Source organism: Osmia lignaria, chromosome 14 (assembly GCF_051020975.1).
Source record: "Osmia lignaria lignaria isolate PbOS001 chromosome 14, iyOsmLign1, whole genome shotgun sequence".
Lineage (NCBI taxonomy): Eukaryota > Metazoa > Arthropoda > Insecta > Hymenoptera > Megachilidae > Osmia > Osmia lignaria.
This window is the reverse complement of record NC_135045.1, coordinates 2,110,931-2,127,853: the sequence shown is the minus strand read 5'-3', so window position 1 is coordinate 2,127,853 and position 16,923 is coordinate 2,110,931. Positions and strand designations below refer to the sequence as shown.

General features: G+C 28.0%; 5 protein-coding genes across 9 annotated transcripts; 3 read left to right on the top strand and 2 right to left on the bottom strand.

Moving 5' to 3' along the window:
- Positions 1-107: 107 nt before the first annotated feature.
- Positions 108-1,551, bottom strand: Prx6a (Peroxiredoxin 6a). Its single transcript, XM_034330652.2, has 5 exons — positions 1,412-1,551; positions 906-1,062; positions 609-826; positions 456-528; positions 108-379 (listed from the first exon to the last, which is right to left on the bottom strand). The coding sequence occupies exons 1-5, from the start codon at positions 1,495-1,497 to the stop codon at positions 248-250; spliced, it is 666 nt and encodes a 221-aa protein (XP_034186543.1). The 5' UTR covers positions 1,498-1,551; the 3' UTR covers positions 108-247.
- Positions 1,552-1,588: 37 nt separating this feature from the next.
- Positions 1,589-3,358, top strand: rswl (tRNA methyltransferase roswell). The gene is made up of 3 exons (XM_034330641.2): positions 1,589-2,226; positions 2,308-2,860; positions 3,003-3,358. The coding sequence occupies exons 1-3, from the start codon at positions 1,871-1,873 to the stop codon at positions 3,282-3,284; spliced, it is 1,191 nt and encodes a 396-aa protein (XP_034186532.2). The 5' UTR covers positions 1,589-1,870; the 3' UTR covers positions 3,285-3,358.
- Positions 3,359-3,667: 309 nt separating this feature from the next.
- Positions 3,668-6,889, top strand: Fbxl4 (F box and leucine-rich-repeat gene 4). 3 transcript variants are annotated; one of them, XM_034330621.2, is made up of 8 exons: positions 3,668-3,809; positions 3,966-4,303; positions 4,478-4,571; positions 4,678-5,131; positions 5,198-5,453; positions 5,541-5,901; positions 5,975-6,302; positions 6,387-6,889. In XM_034330621.2, the coding sequence occupies exons 2-8, from the start codon at positions 4,079-4,081 to the stop codon at positions 6,721-6,723; spliced, it is 2,055 nt and encodes a 684-aa protein (XP_034186512.1). In that variant the 5' UTR covers positions 3,668-3,809; positions 3,966-4,078; the 3' UTR covers positions 6,724-6,889. The 3 variants fall into 3 exon arrangements, with proteins under 3 accessions (XP_034186512.1, XP_034186513.1, XP_076548222.1); XM_034330622.2 differs by having other exon boundaries at positions 3,682-4,303; positions 4,678-4,857; positions 4,927-5,131; XM_076692107.1 differs by having other exon boundaries at positions 3,683-4,303.
- Positions 6,890-7,240: 351 nt separating this feature from the next.
- Positions 7,241-14,589, top strand: LOC117607201 (nucleolar pre-ribosomal-associated protein 1). The gene is made up of 15 exons (XM_034330595.2): positions 7,241-7,497; positions 7,689-7,913; positions 7,991-8,282; positions 8,357-8,948; positions 9,037-9,330; positions 9,419-9,706; positions 9,808-10,128; positions 10,221-10,539; positions 10,616-11,800; positions 11,875-12,714; positions 12,781-12,908; positions 12,983-13,192; positions 13,268-13,488; positions 13,568-13,964; positions 14,038-14,589. The coding sequence occupies exons 1-15, from the start codon at positions 7,419-7,421 to the stop codon at positions 14,575-14,577; spliced, it is 5,931 nt and encodes a 1,976-aa protein (XP_034186486.2). The 5' UTR covers positions 7,241-7,418; the 3' UTR covers positions 14,578-14,589.
- An 80-nt stretch (positions 14,590-14,669) lies between these two features.
- On the bottom strand, positions 14,670-16,413 carry LOC117607218 (uncharacterized). Of its 3 annotated transcripts, none has more exons than XM_034330644.2 (2): positions 16,276-16,413; positions 14,670-16,175 (listed from the first exon to the last, which is right to left on the bottom strand). In XM_034330644.2, exon 2 carries the CDS (start codon positions 16,121-16,123, stop codon positions 15,095-15,097), a length of 1,029 nt encoding a protein of 342 aa, XP_034186535.1. In that variant the 5' UTR covers positions 16,124-16,175; positions 16,276-16,413; the 3' UTR covers positions 14,670-15,094. The 3 variants fall into 3 exon arrangements, with proteins under 3 accessions (XP_034186535.1, XP_034186536.1, XP_034186537.1); XM_034330645.2 differs by having other exon boundaries at positions 16,241-16,376; XM_034330646.2 differs by having other exon boundaries at positions 14,670-16,193; positions 16,276-16,376.
- Positions 16,414-16,923: the final 510 nt, after the last annotated feature.

The window sequence follows — 16,923 nt, the reverse complement described above, 5'->3', positions numbered from 1 at the left end:
GTAGTTGATAATTGTGTATTAAGAGAAATAACGCAAAACTTTGATGGATAATGACATCAAATAACAAAAAGCATGACAAATCTAAGAAATATATTTTAATGCGTATTTCGAAATACACTTATTTGTAATTGTATTTGAAAGAATATGAAAATGCTATGATTTTGGAAAAAATACATTATTGAATGTATACTTTAATTTTTATAAATATACATTTTGTTTATTTTTAACGTATTTATTTTTTGGAGAATTATATGGCCGGCTGAGGAACCATACGCAAGTAATTTTTTCCTGATGGTAAAGTTAGAATTTCAATATTATCGTACAGTTTTTTAGCTTCGTCATCGGAAACAGTAGGTTGAATCATGACATGGTCTCCGTTCTAAAATTGCAACAAATATTCTTTTAATATACGTATAACAGTATTTTAATTTATAATTAAATTTGTAAATACAAACCTTCCAATCAACGGGAGTTGCTACTTTATGCTTTTCCGTCAACTGCAGCGATTTAATCACACGTAGAATTTCACTATGTTAAAAAGAATTATTAGAAAACATATATTAATGAAAATGAAAATTTTACAATTAAATATACGAAAAAGAAAGTACTCAAAACTTCTTCCAGTGGTTGCAGGGTATAAAATTGATAGTCGCATTTTTTTAGCAGGATCAATAATAAATACCGCTCTTGCAGTCAAAGGTATACCCTTGCTATCAACTTCTGCAGGATCTAACATTCCTAATAGGGTTGCGAGTTTTCGTGTTTCATCTTCTATTATCGGATATGGAAATTCTTTATCAGTTACTTGAGCAAAAGCTTTTATATCCTAAACAATAAATTATTATGTTTTATGAATTTAATCAGTCTGTCTTTACGACAAGCATCTTTTTAATTTAAAAACATACTTCTATCCATTTGCGATGAGAATCGACTGAATTACATGATAATGCAATAACTTTTACTCCTAGTTGTTCAAATTCCGGTATTAATTTGACTACTCTAGCTAATTCCGTCGTGCATACTGGCGTAAAATCATTTGGATGAGAAAACAGTATTCCCCATCTATAAAATATATAAATTTATTTTATAAAAATTACTTTGTATCTTTATGTATATATATTAGGTCATCCCATAAGTTCATGCAGACTTCTACATGTGTAACCGTTCAAAAAACGGTACGAACTTATGGGATGACCTAATATATATACACATCTAAACATATATATGTGTAAACAAATAATTTTCACACAGAATAACATGTACCTGCGTAAATAACAATTTTTAATTAATACTGATTAATCAAAGTTTGTAAAAAATGATTTGTGTAGAAATATAATTAGGTATATGATCATTAAAAAAATATGATAAATTAAATTACAGGATATATGCATTAAAAAATATATTTCCTTACGAGTCACTTAACCAATCATGAAAATTAATTTGACCAATTTGCGTCTCGGCCACAAAATTTGGAAAAGTTTCACCCAATAAAACCATGTTAGAATATAAACTTTACTTTCACAGATATCTGTTGTTGTACCTTAAGCTACGTACACATTTGTTACCGTTACTGAAATTTGTTACCTAGCCAACAGATCATGATAACAAATGTGTGAAAAAGCCTTTGCGTATTGACGCTGTTTATGGATTCTGTTTAACTGATTTAAGCCAGCGTGCGCAACAAAAATAAAAGCTCGTTCAATGAGAAATGAATTTTCGTGTATAAAAAATAATAATATTAAATGTACTGTATGTAAATATATACATACATTTAAGTTTCTGCTAGCAAACGCAGTATATAAATATCCGCGCCCGCGAGTCCGCAAGTAGACCAGTAAAGTGAACGTTGTATCGTTTTGAAATTATTATTATGATTTTTAAAATGTATAATAGAGTTTTTCAGTGTTACGTTACTGCTACAGCAAAATTATATTGTAATGGTGTTGTTTATCCATTAAATTATAAATTTCAATTTTCTGCACAAAACCATGCATTACTAGCACGAGCCTATTGTACTAGTAAATCTCAAAAGATTCTCCAAGAATATGAACAAATGTATGAACAACAATTAAATGAAAAGCTAAAAGATCCAAATTTTGCAGCAAAGTATAACAAATGTAAATTAGAAGTGGAAGATTATCGTTCTCGATTATTCAGAATACCTGATGTCATAAAACCCTATGACTGGTTACTCTTGCTTGACACAGACTTTAGGGGACAAAGAAGGTTGTATTTTAAATTAATTTTGTGCCACCACATTGTTTAACAAATTTCTTTTGTGTTAATGTAATGTTTGTTATATTACAGGACATATCTGGAATATCGTTGGAAAACAGAAATGAAAGAAGCTAATGATATTAAGAGAAGGGAAATAAAAAAGAAACAAATAGAGAAAAAAAGAGAGGAGATAGATCCTAATACATATAGACTAAGTCACAGTACATTATGTTATCGTATACGTGATCAAGCAATCAACCATTTTTATAATGGTAGATTAATGAGCGCTATGTTGCATTCACCACCAATAGTGCTTGATTTTTCATATGATCAATACATGTCACCATCTGAAAGGCAACTTTGTGCAAAACAATTATTACTTACATTCTCAATGAATCGAGTACACGATGATCCTTGTAACCTTTATTTTTGTAATGTCAATAGACAAAGCCTAACTATGCAAAAATTGCATATAACGATACCAACAATATATGACACAGATTTTCCACTAAATATCACTTCAAAATCTTATTTAGAAATATTTGATAAATCCAGATTAGTATATCTTACACCAGATTCTAATCAGATTATGACACACTATGATCCTAATTCTGTGTACATAATTGGTGCATTGGTAGATAAGGTAATCACTATTTCCTCTATGTCATTGTATAATTAGCATAATTTAATTACCGTATTCTAATGATAATAAGCAGTCAAAAAATAATTCTGTATCATCTATTTTTAAAAAACATAAAATAAAATATATATGTTTACGATTTTAGGTCAACACTCAACCATGTTCAGCTCAAAAAGCTAGAAGAGAAGGTATTAAAATGGTTAGATTACCTTTAGCTGAAAAGTTACAGTGGGGTATAGGATCTACAAAAACCCTTCCTCTCAATCATATGCTTAGTATATTGTTAGACTTAAAATATACAAATGATTGGAATATAGCATTACAACATATACCTAGGAGAAAGCTTAAAGAAGAAAGAGAAAAGGCTGTTTTAAATAGATTTAAAAAGAGACAAGAATTGATAGAATCCCTAATAAAAAATAATTAATACTTTATTGTTAGTTACAATAACTCTTAAATAAAATTTTAATAAAAATATTTAATACTTTTATTAATTTAAGTATTGAGCTAATTTTACCAATATAAGAAGTACATATTAGCTTGAATCTGATATAAATAAAAGTTTGTATAACATTTATGAAGTGTTTTTAAATTGACATTTAATGAAAAGTAAATAATGATATTATTAAATTTCTTATTTTATAAATGTTATGTGGTTAATTACCTGGTATACCATAACATATTCTAAAAGGAATAAACATTCTTATCATATGTTTATTTTTATTATAATTATTGAAAGTAATAATATGTAAATATTTTTAAATCTGTACCAATGTTTAGTATTTAGTAGTACTTCTTTTTTTTTTTAAATATAACCTAAACAAAGTTATTACTATTCTAAATATTTAGTGCCAATCAACCCCGAATGAATTAACTTTTTTATAAAAAGGGGAGTGATGAACTACATAATGTATACATATATTATTTAGGAAATATGTACGCATGTATATATGTATGTAAATGTATATGTATTGCCTTCATTTCACACTTTGTCTGTTCATATATAATTGAAGCTATGTCAAGTATCATACGTTTTTAGTACTAAAAGAAAAAATACAAAGATCTACTTTTTTTTATGAACTGATTGTTTAAACATTTAATATTTTAGGTGATTTTTTAAGAATATTATACATGCAATTATAAAAGTAACAAAATTCAATAAATTCATTAACCTATCACTACTTGAGGTTAAAATTCTTTGTTTAATTGTATTTAAATGACATGATATCTCATGACGAGATAAAAATAGAAGTAGTACCGATAAGTGGAAAAAGAATTGATGAAAAAGAAGAAACTGTAACATTTGTAGAACAATTTGTGAAAGATGTGTGCGATTTTAGTTCCCAGTATGGAAGTAATATCAGTATTTCATATACAGCTTACAATATTGCTGGGAATCCTAGCAAATTTCCAGACTATGGAGATTTTCCGCAAGCTTTTGTTATGGTATGCTAATCTTTTTTTAAATTAAAAAGAAAAAACAATAAAATCAAATGGTAATTAAATATAAAATAAAAATTCAATATAAAGCTTTTAATAACTTTAAAACTGTTAATATTTGTAAATTTTGATCAATGTTTGAGATTTTCACAATTCAAAAGTTATTTATTATTATTGCAGAGAACATATGGACAATGGTGGGACAAAGCACCTTCAAGATTAACAGACTATATGCCACAGAATAATGTGGATGTTGTAAGTCAAGATTACATAGGTACATATTATTTAATGTCAAATGTCAATACCTTTTATTAATATTTCATGTGTTTATTTTATAACATATACAACCAAATTAAAATGTTTCTCTTTATATTATAAAGATCTAGAATATTACCAGGAGGTATATCCAATTAGAATATCGGTATATGAAACTTACAATCCTGGAAGTGTAGTTGGAATTTGGGCTCAAAATTCAGAAGGCAAATGGTTTCAATTATGGAGTGGATTTCCTCAAGTTGTACCACACAAGCCAAGAATATTTTCTCCATATTTGCAATCATGTAATTTTAAAACAAAAATGATAAGACTGGAATTTAATCACAATTTATTAGACTATTACACTGAATTAGATGCTGTGTTACTTATTGGAACATCAGAATTAATTGTACCTAACAACTTATATCATCAAAATTTAAATGATCTCTCACAAGAATTGGGCTATCTTAAACAAAGTAATGATGACATTTATAATCTAACACCAGATTATTTAAAAGCAAATCAGGATTTAGCAGTTATTAAAAAAATTCTTCCTAAACATTGTAGACTTTTAAAAAGGTAAATTAATATTTTATATTAGTGTTCAAACAGTTTAATAAGTAAAATGAATACTGTTTATTTCAGCAAAATTATAGATAATATTTCCAAGGGTAAATTAATATCTAAAATAGGACAGCATTATCAATCTGTTCCTCCAATAGAAGAAGCCTTTAATAGTTTGCAACAGTTCTTACAAGAAGATTTTCCTAAACTTATTAAAGACATCAATCATTCAATATCAAACACATTAAATGAACAAAGTAACTCTACTAAGGAAAGGTTTTTGTTACCTTTAAATGATTCAGACAATCAGCCGTGTGGTAGTTTTTCAACACTTCCAGTAAAATATCATATTTTAATCTTGTGTACTCTATAAATCTGATTTTAAAGCTAACAATAATGTTTTACTTTTTACATATTTTTACAGGATGAAACAGTACTAAAAATATTAAAAAATTTGGACTTAAAATCATTATGTCGTTTATGCAGAGTAAATAGACACTTTAATAATATTGCAAGAGATGCTTTATTGTATACAAGTCTCAATTTGAAACCTTATTGGCACTGTTTAGATACATCTGCATTAAATTGTTTAGCACTTAGGTGTCACTATTTGCAACGGCTAGATCTTTCATGGTGTGGAAATTATAATATGATTAAGTATAAAGATTTTACAGATTTCCTTCACACATCTGGAACTCTTTTGACACACTTGAGATTAAATTGTTGTCAGTTCGTAAATGATGAAGTTATCTTTGAAATTTCAAAAGTCTGTAAAAACTTAAAAGGTAAATGAGATTATTGTAATGTACCTTATAAAAATTTATAAAGTGCCTATTTTAAGTGTTATGTATTATTTAGAGTTGTGTTTACGGAATTGTATGGGCGTAACAAATGAAGGATTTTCAAATCTTGAAAATTTGAAGTTGCTGGAGCGCTTAGAACTTTATAGGACATCTGTTGAAACTTCTACACTGTGTTCTATTTTAAAGAAAAACACCCAAATGAGACATTTAAATTTAGCAGGAATGCATGATCGTTTAAATATAGATGAAATTGCGATTGAATTAGGAAATTCTTGCCCATATTTGGAAAGTGTAGATTTCTGGAAAGCACAAACTTTAACTCCACATGGAGTTAAAGCTCTTTCTCATTGCACTAATCTTCGAGAAGTGGATTTTGGATGGTGGTATGTTGTCTACAAAAAAATTATTGTTTAAAATTGTTTATGTATATATGAATAAGAAATGACAATAATTATATTTGAATACAGTGGTGGAATGGGTGCTCCCGGTGATTCCTTACGAGCATTATTGTTTTCATGTCGGTACTTGGAAAAAGTATTTTTAGCAGCTCTTAGAGGATTAACCGATCGTGATTTAGAACCACTTTTACTATGTCAACGACTCCAGCAATTGGACCTATTAGGAGCTCGTTCTCTTACACCTGAAATATGTTACGGGTTTTTGTTATTTTGTCCAAGATTGGAAATGATTGATCTTAGTTTTTGCGAAGGTATTAACGATTTTATAATACAAGAATGGCGGCAACAATATCCACGCGTCTCTATTAAAAGGAGTTTCCAAGTAACCAGTTCTGATATGCTGTAATGGACATTCCATAATATTATTATTGGTATATTGAAATTTATTAGAAAAAATTAACATATTCTCGATATTCAAGAAATCAGTTTCATATTGCCTATACATAAAGTCAAGACCATAATATAATTGTGCATAATTATATGTGAAATATAACTACAGAAATATATATTATATTTATAATTGTTTTTTATATAAGAAAATATATGTAAATATAACTTTTTATTCTTTCAATAAATTACTTCTATTTCACTACAGTCTATTCATCGAGTTCCCTACTTTTTTTGATTCGTACTTAAATAAATTTGGATGTATAAGTATATTAAAACAAAATTAAAAAATTGCCCATAAAAGGCAGTCGGGTGCGATTAATGTGCCATCTATACAAAACCAGCTGAAACTATTCGACTACTTACCGATTAATTATCATATTTTCGGAAAGCCGGTCGGTAAATTGTCGAGTAGTTTCTGCCGTTTCTTAATAGATGGCGCTGAAACGGAGTTCCTACCAGTTTACCAACCATTAGGTTTTAAAAATTTTTGAAAGAGCACGTGTTCTTTATTGATTGATTTAGGTTATGTGAACCATACAAGAAAGAAAATGAATTTTCTGAAACTTTAACCTTTTTGTTAATTTGAAAACGAAATATATATTGGAGTGTATAATTTCTAGTTCCATACAGTGCATAAATTATTATAAAAAAATGAGAATCAGTTCAAAAAATGAAAAATCACAAAATCATAGCGCTGTTAAGAAAAATAAGAAGGAGAAAGATATAAAAGGTAATTTTTGAATTCTCTGTGTTAAAATTAATATGTGTATAATATAATTAACATAAATTTTATTGTATTTTTAAAATTCATTGTGTATCTTGAACCCTTTGTATTAAGAATGTGCTTAAATATGTTATATCTAAAATACATTTTTTTATATAATTAACAAAAGGCATTAATGTAAATAATTAATTATATAGGTGATATTGACATTAATGAACATGTCAAAGCAATTGATAAAAAAAAACTTAAAAGGAATTGGTCTAGTGATGAAAATGAGGTAAGAAAGAAACACAAAACAAAAGATAATTTAAATCCATTAGTAAATGGTTCAAATGACAATGGATATACTACAGAATTTGATAAGGAAACATTCATAGAATCTCAAGGAAGCAAAAGAACCAAGCATTTGAAATCAACAACAGGTAATATAAACATTTTACTATTATATAGGAAATGTTCAATAACAGAATTATTTTTAAATATAATACTCCACATTCAGAATGTAATAATAAAAATGAAAAAACTGTGGAAAATAAAGAAAACACAAATGAACAAACTGAATATTTAAGTGGGAAATTGTTAAGAAAAAGTTTGAGTACCATTAATAATGTAGAAATGCTAAAAATGTTTATAAAAATTTACAAGGAAAATGAAGAGAGAGATTTGGCTGCAGAATATTTAAATGCAGGTGGTAATATTCTTGAAGTATTAAGAATAATAGATACTACAGATAGAAAGAATATTGGTAATGTTGTAACAGTATTTTCTACCATAAGGATATTACTAATAAAGTATGTATCATATATTCATACTTGAATAGTGAATTGTTATTACTGATTTTACATTGATTTCTGTTTCTATTCAGAATTTTAGCACAGTATCCACAACATCAGCCTAGTGCACAAGAAGCGTGCCGCCATTTAATTAATTCACATTTATCATTGATACATTCTATGTTATCTGTACAAAGTAATGCTAAACACAGAAAAGTAATTTTACAATTGCTTGCTGCTGTAGTTTCATTAGGTGGTAATCTTCCATGTGAATTACTTGTTCATCTGTCTATACCACCTGAAGTTATTAAATCTCTTGTGCAGCACACAAAGCCCAGTGATAAGCAAAACATAAGAAACTGTTTTATTCACTTTATAATTGCCTTTTTGATAGAAGGAAATGTGCAGATTATCAAAGCTCTTTTAGAAAAACGTGGTTTACTTTCTAGCATATTTCCTGATCTTATATATGATTCTAAGGATATTGTTAATTTAGTTATAACTACTCTTAAAAATTATATTCTTAAAAATTCAAATGTTACCAAAACTATGAAATTGCATATATTTTCAACATCGGTTGTTCAAAATATTGTGTGTTTGTACAATTGGAAAGGTCCAAGTAATTGGCCAAAAAATAAAAATCAAGACTTCACTTCACATCCACAATATCTTGCAGAAAAAGAGGTATTTATTATGGATATTGCAAACTAATATAATATAGTGTAGATTGTTCTTTGGAGATATTTATTAAGTCTGAAACATTTTAATTTAGGTTGTTACTGAGATTGTACATGATTTCTTAATCATATTATTAACATCACATAAATATGGAATTATTTTTCACGATCGTATGCTCGGTACTTCACATGTTAAACATAATAATTTAGTAAATACAGTAATCCAAAGCCTAGATCGACCATGGGAATATGAAAAACCATCAGATTTAGTAGTTAAAATAATGGCGGCATGTCCAGATTTAATTAAATTCCAGTTTAGTATTTTAGAACCATACCTTGAACCCAGGGTTTCAGTAAAATGGATTGCAGTAATGCAGTTTATAAGAAAGGTAATTACATAACAATTGTTATCACATTTTTTTACATTTTTAGCTTATTCTTTTCAGCAAAGAATATATAAATTAATTGTTATTACAGATAATTAATTCACTGGATATGGAAGCTTGTGTAAAAATATGTTCATCTGAGTTAAATGTATTACAATTGGCTAATGTAATAATGTCTTTAACTCTCCATGGAGTTGTATTAAAACATGCAATTATTCCATCTTTAACACATTCTAATATAACAATCAGACACGAGGCAATACTTACACTTTTAATCATATTTAATCAAATTAAACAATATTTGTTAATTACAAAAGCATTTTATAATGATAGTTATTTTTGTACTTTTAAAAATTGCATAATAGAATCTATAATAAAAGTAAGTATTAGTGCATGATAATGATGTTTAAGTACAGTAATATTAAGTAACTGTACTGTAACATTTAGCTATCAAATTAATATTAAAATTTGATATTGCAGCATGTACCAATTTTAAACATGACATTAAAGGTGTGGATTTCTGTCTCAGTATCAGACTCGGTTGAATCTGAGAATACAGACAAAGAACACGTTCCAAAAACAAACAAGCATGAACATTTGACAGCTGTTTTAAACTTATTACATGTATACAATGAAGTTTGTCCAAAATTGTTGGATACATTAGCTGATATAGAATCTGTTACATTTTTAAATATATTAAATGAATTAAATGGTATTGATATTAATGAATTCAATATTATAAAAGTAAAGGCTATACAATTTTTAGTTATTTTGACCCCTAATGAATTTTTGCCTCAACAGGTATATAAAATAATATTTAAAATAAGTGTTAATTTATACAAATGGTTTATTTGATTATAAAATATTAATGATTATATACAATTTCTGTTTAGAAAATCTTTAAGGATACATTGTCATTTTTAATACCTCTTCTGAACGAAAAAGCATCTTTAGTTTCATCATCTGCTGAAGCAACAATCAAAACTTTATTAAATACTACTGGAATGTTTGAAGGATGTAATGATCATTTAGATATTTGGGTTAAAGGCTTTACAAATTTAAGTGATAAAAAGGAAGCTACAAAATGGTTTATTCATAATATAAAGAAAGCTGCTTCAAATATTGAAAAATACGCGAATGAAATAATCAAAATAGAAGAAAGTATTGATGAAGGAGCAATTTATGGTGGTCGAATAGAAGATATAGTTAGAGGTAAAAGTTAATGGACTTATTAAATATACATACCTTGTATTATGTCATTTGAAGTTATATTCTCTTTTATTTATAGAATTGGAAAATAAGGATAATATTTATGAAAGCTTGGATAATATCGTTTTGCGTATGCAACGATTTACATCGATATCCCCTCTTTTATGTTGCATGTTACATAAAAGGAGGAAAGATTTACATCCTACTATTATATCCTATTTATCGTATGTTTTAATACATACAATGCATTATCAAGTTGCGCCACAATGTTTAATATATTTCGTAAAAGATATTGAATTACCCGTAAAGGAGTATTTACTAAGCTGGTTAGAGGGCAATGACCCTATCTATATTAAAGAAGTTTTTCCTTCAATGAATTTAACGTGTAAATTAAATTCAGTATTATTGAGCAATGATAAATTACAGATAAATGAAATATTTGGTGGTGGTAAAAGTACAGTTACTTTTCAGTATAATGATGAAGAGATAACAATTCATCATTCGTTATCAGGGTACGATATCACGCATTTATTCAAAATGATATTATTCTATCTAGTACAATTTACTAAACGAGGTAGTTTAACAAAAATTCAAACGGACAATTGTAAAATACTTTTAATATCATTATTATACGTTGCAAAAGATAATCTAACTGATTTTAAACTCGTGGAAAAATGTGCAACATTTATTTTCACTCATCCTATTATTTTGCACTATTTTTCACCATTTCATCACAAAAGTAAAGATTCAATCAAAAGTATGATAACTCTTATAATTGCTGATGTTAGTAAAGCGGTGATTCGTTTATGTAAAGAATATGATGCAAGGAACTTGTTTTTACATTTCAAAAATAAATTAATTATGCTACTTTGTAAAATGATAGACAAACGTAAAAAACGTGACAAGATAAATAATGTTAAAACGATTACTACTGTGTTGGTGTCGTTGCAGTTGACACCGCAAAATGTTGTACATTTATTGAAGAAATTAATAAATTTAGAAAGTGCAATGTTTATCGCAAATGATGAAAAAAATTTATCATTATATGGATATATAGTTCCAGAACTTTTGGAAATTATTAATAGTAATGAAATGCAATCTGAACGTTCTGCACTCTTTGATCTAGATGCAGAATTTGTGAAACATTTATATTTACACCTATTGTTCTTAAAATCACATCTGGTTAATAATCTTGAAATGTGGGAAATATCATTATATAAATATTTGTCAAAATTTCCATTCAATATAGTCGATATTGATGCAAGTAAGTTTATAATAATATATTATATATTCTATTATACTTTTTTTATGATTATCTAACTTATATGATGTTTTTAGATATGTTTACAGCATTACTGTCAACGAAAATGACTGATACAACTGTAAAATTAATTTCATTTTTAACATGTAAAAATACGAAATTTATGCCCATCTTTACGAGATATATGATGAAATCTGAAAATATAAAAAAAGGAAGCATTGTGTTTCCAATAATTGGAAGCAACTTAAATTTCGAATGGAATCATAATTTTTTAGAAAATTTGAAACAATATTATGAAACTGAAATTCTATCTTATTTATGCAATCCGAAAAATACTAAAATTTGGATAGAAGAAAATGTCGCTGCAATTTCTTATTTGATAACACATGCATTTGACTTTACAGCATGTAACAAAACATGTAAGAGTATTTTACAAATTGGTGATAAATTGGATACAGTATCCATACATTACCTAAAAATTCTTCAAAGCATGTATGACAAATGTGCTGCATCAGAAATAGATGATGAACAATTTATAATGAGTTGGACACAAGTTCTTCTTCACATAATTAGTTTAACTTTAAAACGGGACTCTAAAAACGTGAAGAAGATTTATATTCTTTGTGAATTATTAAACGATGCAGTTAAATATCTAACAAACAAAAAGAAAGATTTTATATTCGAGGAATTAAGTACTAATAATTCATGGTCACAATTTACAAGATTTTCTCTGAAGTTGAGTCTTAAAGGATTAAAGGATAATGGACAGCATGTTCCATTATTAAAAACTTTATCTACTTTATGCAACGTAGCATATAGAAACAATAGTGACGATGAATATGCCAGAACTTTATTTGAAATGGCAACCTCCCATTCTGCATTTATTAATATTATGTTGGAGTCATCAGATATAAAAAGTATGTATGCTGTAGTAAATGTATGAAAAATATTTAAAGATATTCGTTAATTTATTATATTTTCAGGAGAATTAACAGAGCTATTGTGGATTCTTATACAAAAACATAAAAAGATTATGACATTAACGCATATACCTGTTTATTTGGCAGCATATAATGCTACTTTAAGCGAAGCTGATCAATATATTTTATTTGTAAGAACATGAATAATAGAGATAGATAAATATATTATGTTCTGAGAAAATATTAATATACAAATTTGCTTCAGATCTTACAACATTATGAAGCCAATGATATTAATATTTATGAATATCGGCCATATGTTTGGGGAAGTGTGGCAGCAGTACATTATAGTGTTAAAGGTGAACCGCACATGAATTTATGGAGACAACCATCTATAACTCAAGTTTTAAATTTATTTGAAGAAGATAAAGTAAACAATACTATCAAAAATTATCCTGTAAACAGAGCATTAAAGGTGAATTTCTAAAAATAATTAAAATATTTTAAGTCATACTTAACAATACTAAATAATGTTTCATTTTTTTTACAGAATAGCGAATTGTACGAAGCAAACAATACGTATGATCCTACATTCTATTTACCATTATTACATTTCTTGTTATCGGAAAATAATGTTGTATCATGTCAACGATTTGCACAATGTGGAGCTTTGGCATTAACATTTGCTGCTTGTAGTAGTGTACATTCTGATGTTCGTATGTTAGCTTATACCATTATTGCTAGATATTATAATCATCTGGAAGCTTCTAGGTATTTTATAAAGATAATTATATGTATACATTTTTATACTGCACAATTTATATTTAATTATATCTTTTTTTGTTTAAAGCTCAAAAGCAAAATTATTATGGATGCGTCTGATAGATGCATTGCGTTATGGTATTGTATCACTTCAGTCAGAATTAAGTAACGTGCGCTTAAATTCTATAGTTTCAACATTTTTGGCAAGAACATCTTTAGTTGCCACAAAACCGTTACATCCCCTTTATCAGACGCTACAAACATTTTTGTTGGCTAAACCAGCGTTAAATGTAAATACAATACCTGAATTATTACAACTTTTTCATAGCTCTGATGTAAAACATAAATCGCATAGATGTTGGATTCTCGAAAATATTCGCGATGGTATGAGAACCGAAAGCGAATTGGATGTCGCTTTCAAGTGTAATCTATTTAAAATGCTTTTAGATTTTTATGTTTGTAACTTGTCAGATTCAGATACGAAGGTAAGTAAAGAAGTTAAAAAAATTAATAATTACTCTTTCGTAATCTCATTAATCTTGTGTCTTTTCATTTCAGATACTTATCTTGGAGATTATTAATGTTACACTGAAAATTACTAAGGCTTCTATACTTCTTATAGAAGGTCATGGATTACTTCCATGGTTATTAGGAATTACGACGAATTTGTGCAAACAAGAAGCTCGACACTTTGAACTCATAATGGAAATAATAAACAAACTTTTAAGTACTATATTAAATATAAAAGCAAATAGTAATCAGTTTAAAATGATGCTCTTAAATATTGTATTGAACTTAAAATCTCATTTATCAAAAGATATTAAGATTTCCACGTTTATATTATATATAAATATTTTGCAAAAATTAATTGAAACAAAATCTATAAAAATGATTGTTACTGAGAAAGATATAATGGAAATTCTTGGATTTTCTAAAGAATTACTGGGCGATATAGATGAATGCGATGAGATGTTACGCTTTGGTTATAAGTATATAACCAAAACAAATTGTTCTTCACAAAATGAGACTGAAGTAGCAAGAAATAGTTTAAAAACATTAATGTGGACATGGTGTAGCAACGACATTTGCATACTATAATTAAAAATGTGTATTATTTTGTAAAATATATTTTATAGGAATACAAATAATTTTATAACAAAGTAAAATTTTGTATATATATTCATAATAAAATGAGGTAAAAATATAGGTAAAAATATAAGTGAAAGTTACAGAATGATAGATTAGTAATTATATTATGTATAGACATGTCTTTATTTTCGAGGGGTCATGATTTAGGGGGTCCAAACACTCCCAGATGAAATTAGGTCTGCATGGAGAGAACACAGCCGGTATGATAACCGTGCCTGTTTTACCGACCCCTCTTTTACCGCACCACCGACGAGATACGAACTACTAGTAGTCTCTCGTCGGTCCCGCACCTCAGACTGACATCTGAAAAGACCCATTTTGACCCAGTCAAAAACAGCACAAGAATGAACACTTCATTTCTGAGTTATTTATTTAATGCACGTAATATATTTTCTCATTTATTTATTTAATTGGCTTAAATTCTTCTATCATTTTAGTCTTTTTGGATCAGTGGTCGCTGGTAGAATCATGAACTTCGTGGATAAATTGTATGTACAAAAACATTAGCATCTGGATCATTACGTTTACCTTGATGGTGTCGTAATACTACTGTCACTCGAATAATACTTAATTCTCCGGTGAATGCTTCACCATTAACAAATTCCTTCATTTTTGGTAAAGCAGTCGGTAACTCTTTACCTAACAATGTTATAGCTAAAGAGAACTCGCCATTATTTAAACTGTTCATAGCTTGTTGAGCACTCTCGTGGCATAAAGCATAGTGAGCCACCAAGTTTTGATCATTTCTACTTAAGAATCCAGATTTTCTACTTCCCGTTGTTCGGGAATAATTTTCTACACTGTCTATTGGGCCTGTAGCATCTTTATCAGATGCATGACCTCTTGGATGACCAACCTCTCTGCATCCATCGCATAAAACATTCTGCGAATCATCAAGTATAATACCTGCCGCTCTAGGTGACGTACCATTGTATCGGGCGCCACCTATCATCAATAATGCATTATCATCCGATGATATTTTATCTATTTCCTCTATCAAATAGTTCGCATTATTCGTTAAATAGTCGATAGTGCTATTTCTTAAATCGGTGGAGTTTTTTCCAGTTTGAGCGGCAATGACAACAAATAAGCAGGCATTTAAATCTTTCTCAATTTCTGCAGGATCTTTATTCCCTAATAGAGTCCAGTGCTTTTCTTTATGATACTCAATGTCAATAGCATCGCACTGAATCATTTTTCTGTCGTTTCGATTGCAATTTATCGTTTGGTATAAATTACCATCTGATGTAAATATACGGATAGGTTTTCCTGTTATATTAGCTAATGCTTTTATGTGCATTACATTAGTTGGTCCATAATTTTTTAAATCATTTATTATACATTTAATTAAACGTTTTTTCCAAGATTTCTTAGTTTTTGTGTAACTATATTTATTGCCGCATTTGCTGCGTCCTGCACGTATCTCTCTATCTTTATTCTTTTGTGCTTGAAAATCATCATCATCTAATTCTGTAATTTTATTACTATCAAACATTTTAGTCTTTTTATTATTTTTTACTTAATCCCTGATTCTTTTACGATTCATTCTATTAGAATAATATTAACTGTAATTATTAAAAGGTAAGGAAATTATGACATTACATAACATTACTTTATTATCTCTCTCTATTGGAGATTATCAATCACCTGACAATATTTTCCCGATTAAAGCTACGAAAATATTCCATTTTTTGTAAAGTTGATTAATCAAATATTGAAATTTTGAAATATTTTAGTCAAAATTTTTGGGGGTAGTTAAACTTGAAATTTAGTATTAAAATTTGGTTACAAACATTTCTTGCAGTTGTTTTTGCAACGCTTACTTTTCTCTTACCTCTCGTGTAAGCATCAACCGTGCCAGCGCCATCTAGAAACAAATCATGGAACTGTAATCAAAACTAAGTTGTCGGTATGTCACCGCCAAAACGTAATCACTATTTTACCGACAAAGCTCAACTTTGTTTTGACATAGTTCAACATTATGTTATTAGATGGCGATGCCAGTATAAATTTTGTGGCGGTCTTTTTAAACTGTTATTAGAAAGCGTTTTGTCTCGGAATCTATTAGATTCGTCAATTAGTCACTGTTTTGAGTATCCGGGTGAGTCATGTAAGCATAAGGTATATTCATTGCCTAAAGAAAATTCGCAGAACAACAAAAATTATATAATTTATAATAACAGCCGTCTTCATTAACTAATTACAATATTTTACTCCTTCTTTTTGTTACTTATACTACTGGTTTGTAAGAAACAAAAGGTTTATATTATATTACATTTTTCAAATGAAACATAA

Excerpts from the sequence above, each read along its gene's own strand:
- Prx6a (XM_034330652.2), bottom strand. The coding sequence starts at position 1,497 with ATGGTTTTATTGGGTGAAACTTTTCCAAATTTTGTGGCCGAGACGCAA. Across the intron at positions 827-905 it reads CTCATCGCAAATGGATAGAA|GATATAAAAGCTTTTGCTCA; the intron begins GTATGTTTTTAA and ends TTTATTGTTTAG. Across the intron at positions 529-608 it reads ACCACTGGAAGAAGTTTTGA|TGAAATTCTACGTGTGATTA; the intron begins GTACTTTCTTTT and ends TTTTTAACATAG.
- rswl (XM_034330641.2), top strand. The coding sequence starts at position 1,871 with ATGATTTTTAAAATGTATAATAGAGTTTTTCAGTGTTACGTTACTGCT. Across the intron at positions 2,227-2,307 it reads GACTTTAGGGGACAAAGAAG|GACATATCTGGAATATCGTT; the intron begins GTTGTATTTTAA and ends GTTATATTACAG. Across the intron at positions 2,861-3,002 it reads TTGGTGCATTGGTAGATAAG|GTCAACACTCAACCATGTTC; the intron begins GTAATCACTATT and ends TTACGATTTTAG.
- Fbxl4 (XM_034330621.2), top strand. The coding sequence starts at position 4,079 with ATGATATCTCATGACGAGATAAAAATAGAAGTAGTACCGATAAGTGGA. Across the intron at positions 4,304-4,477 it reads TTCCGCAAGCTTTTGTTATG|AGAACATATGGACAATGGTG; the intron begins GTATGCTAATCT and ends TTATTATTGCAG. Across the intron at positions 5,132-5,197 it reads CATTGTAGACTTTTAAAAAG|CAAAATTATAGATAATATTT; the intron begins GTAAATTAATAT and ends TGTTTATTTCAG.
- LOC117607201 (XM_034330595.2), top strand. The coding sequence starts at position 7,419 with ATGAGAATCAGTTCAAAAAATGAAAAATCACAAAATCATAGCGCTGTT. Across the intron at positions 8,949-9,036 it reads AATATCTTGCAGAAAAAGAG|GTTGTTACTGAGATTGTACA; the intron begins GTATTTATTATG and ends ATTTTAATTTAG. Across the intron at positions 13,489-13,567 it reads AATCATCTGGAAGCTTCTAG|CTCAAAAGCAAAATTATTAT; the intron begins GTATTTTATAAA and ends TTTTGTTTAAAG.
- LOC117607218 (XM_034330644.2), bottom strand. The coding sequence starts at position 16,123 with ATGTTTGATAGTAATAAAATTACAGAATTAGATGATGATGATTTTCAA.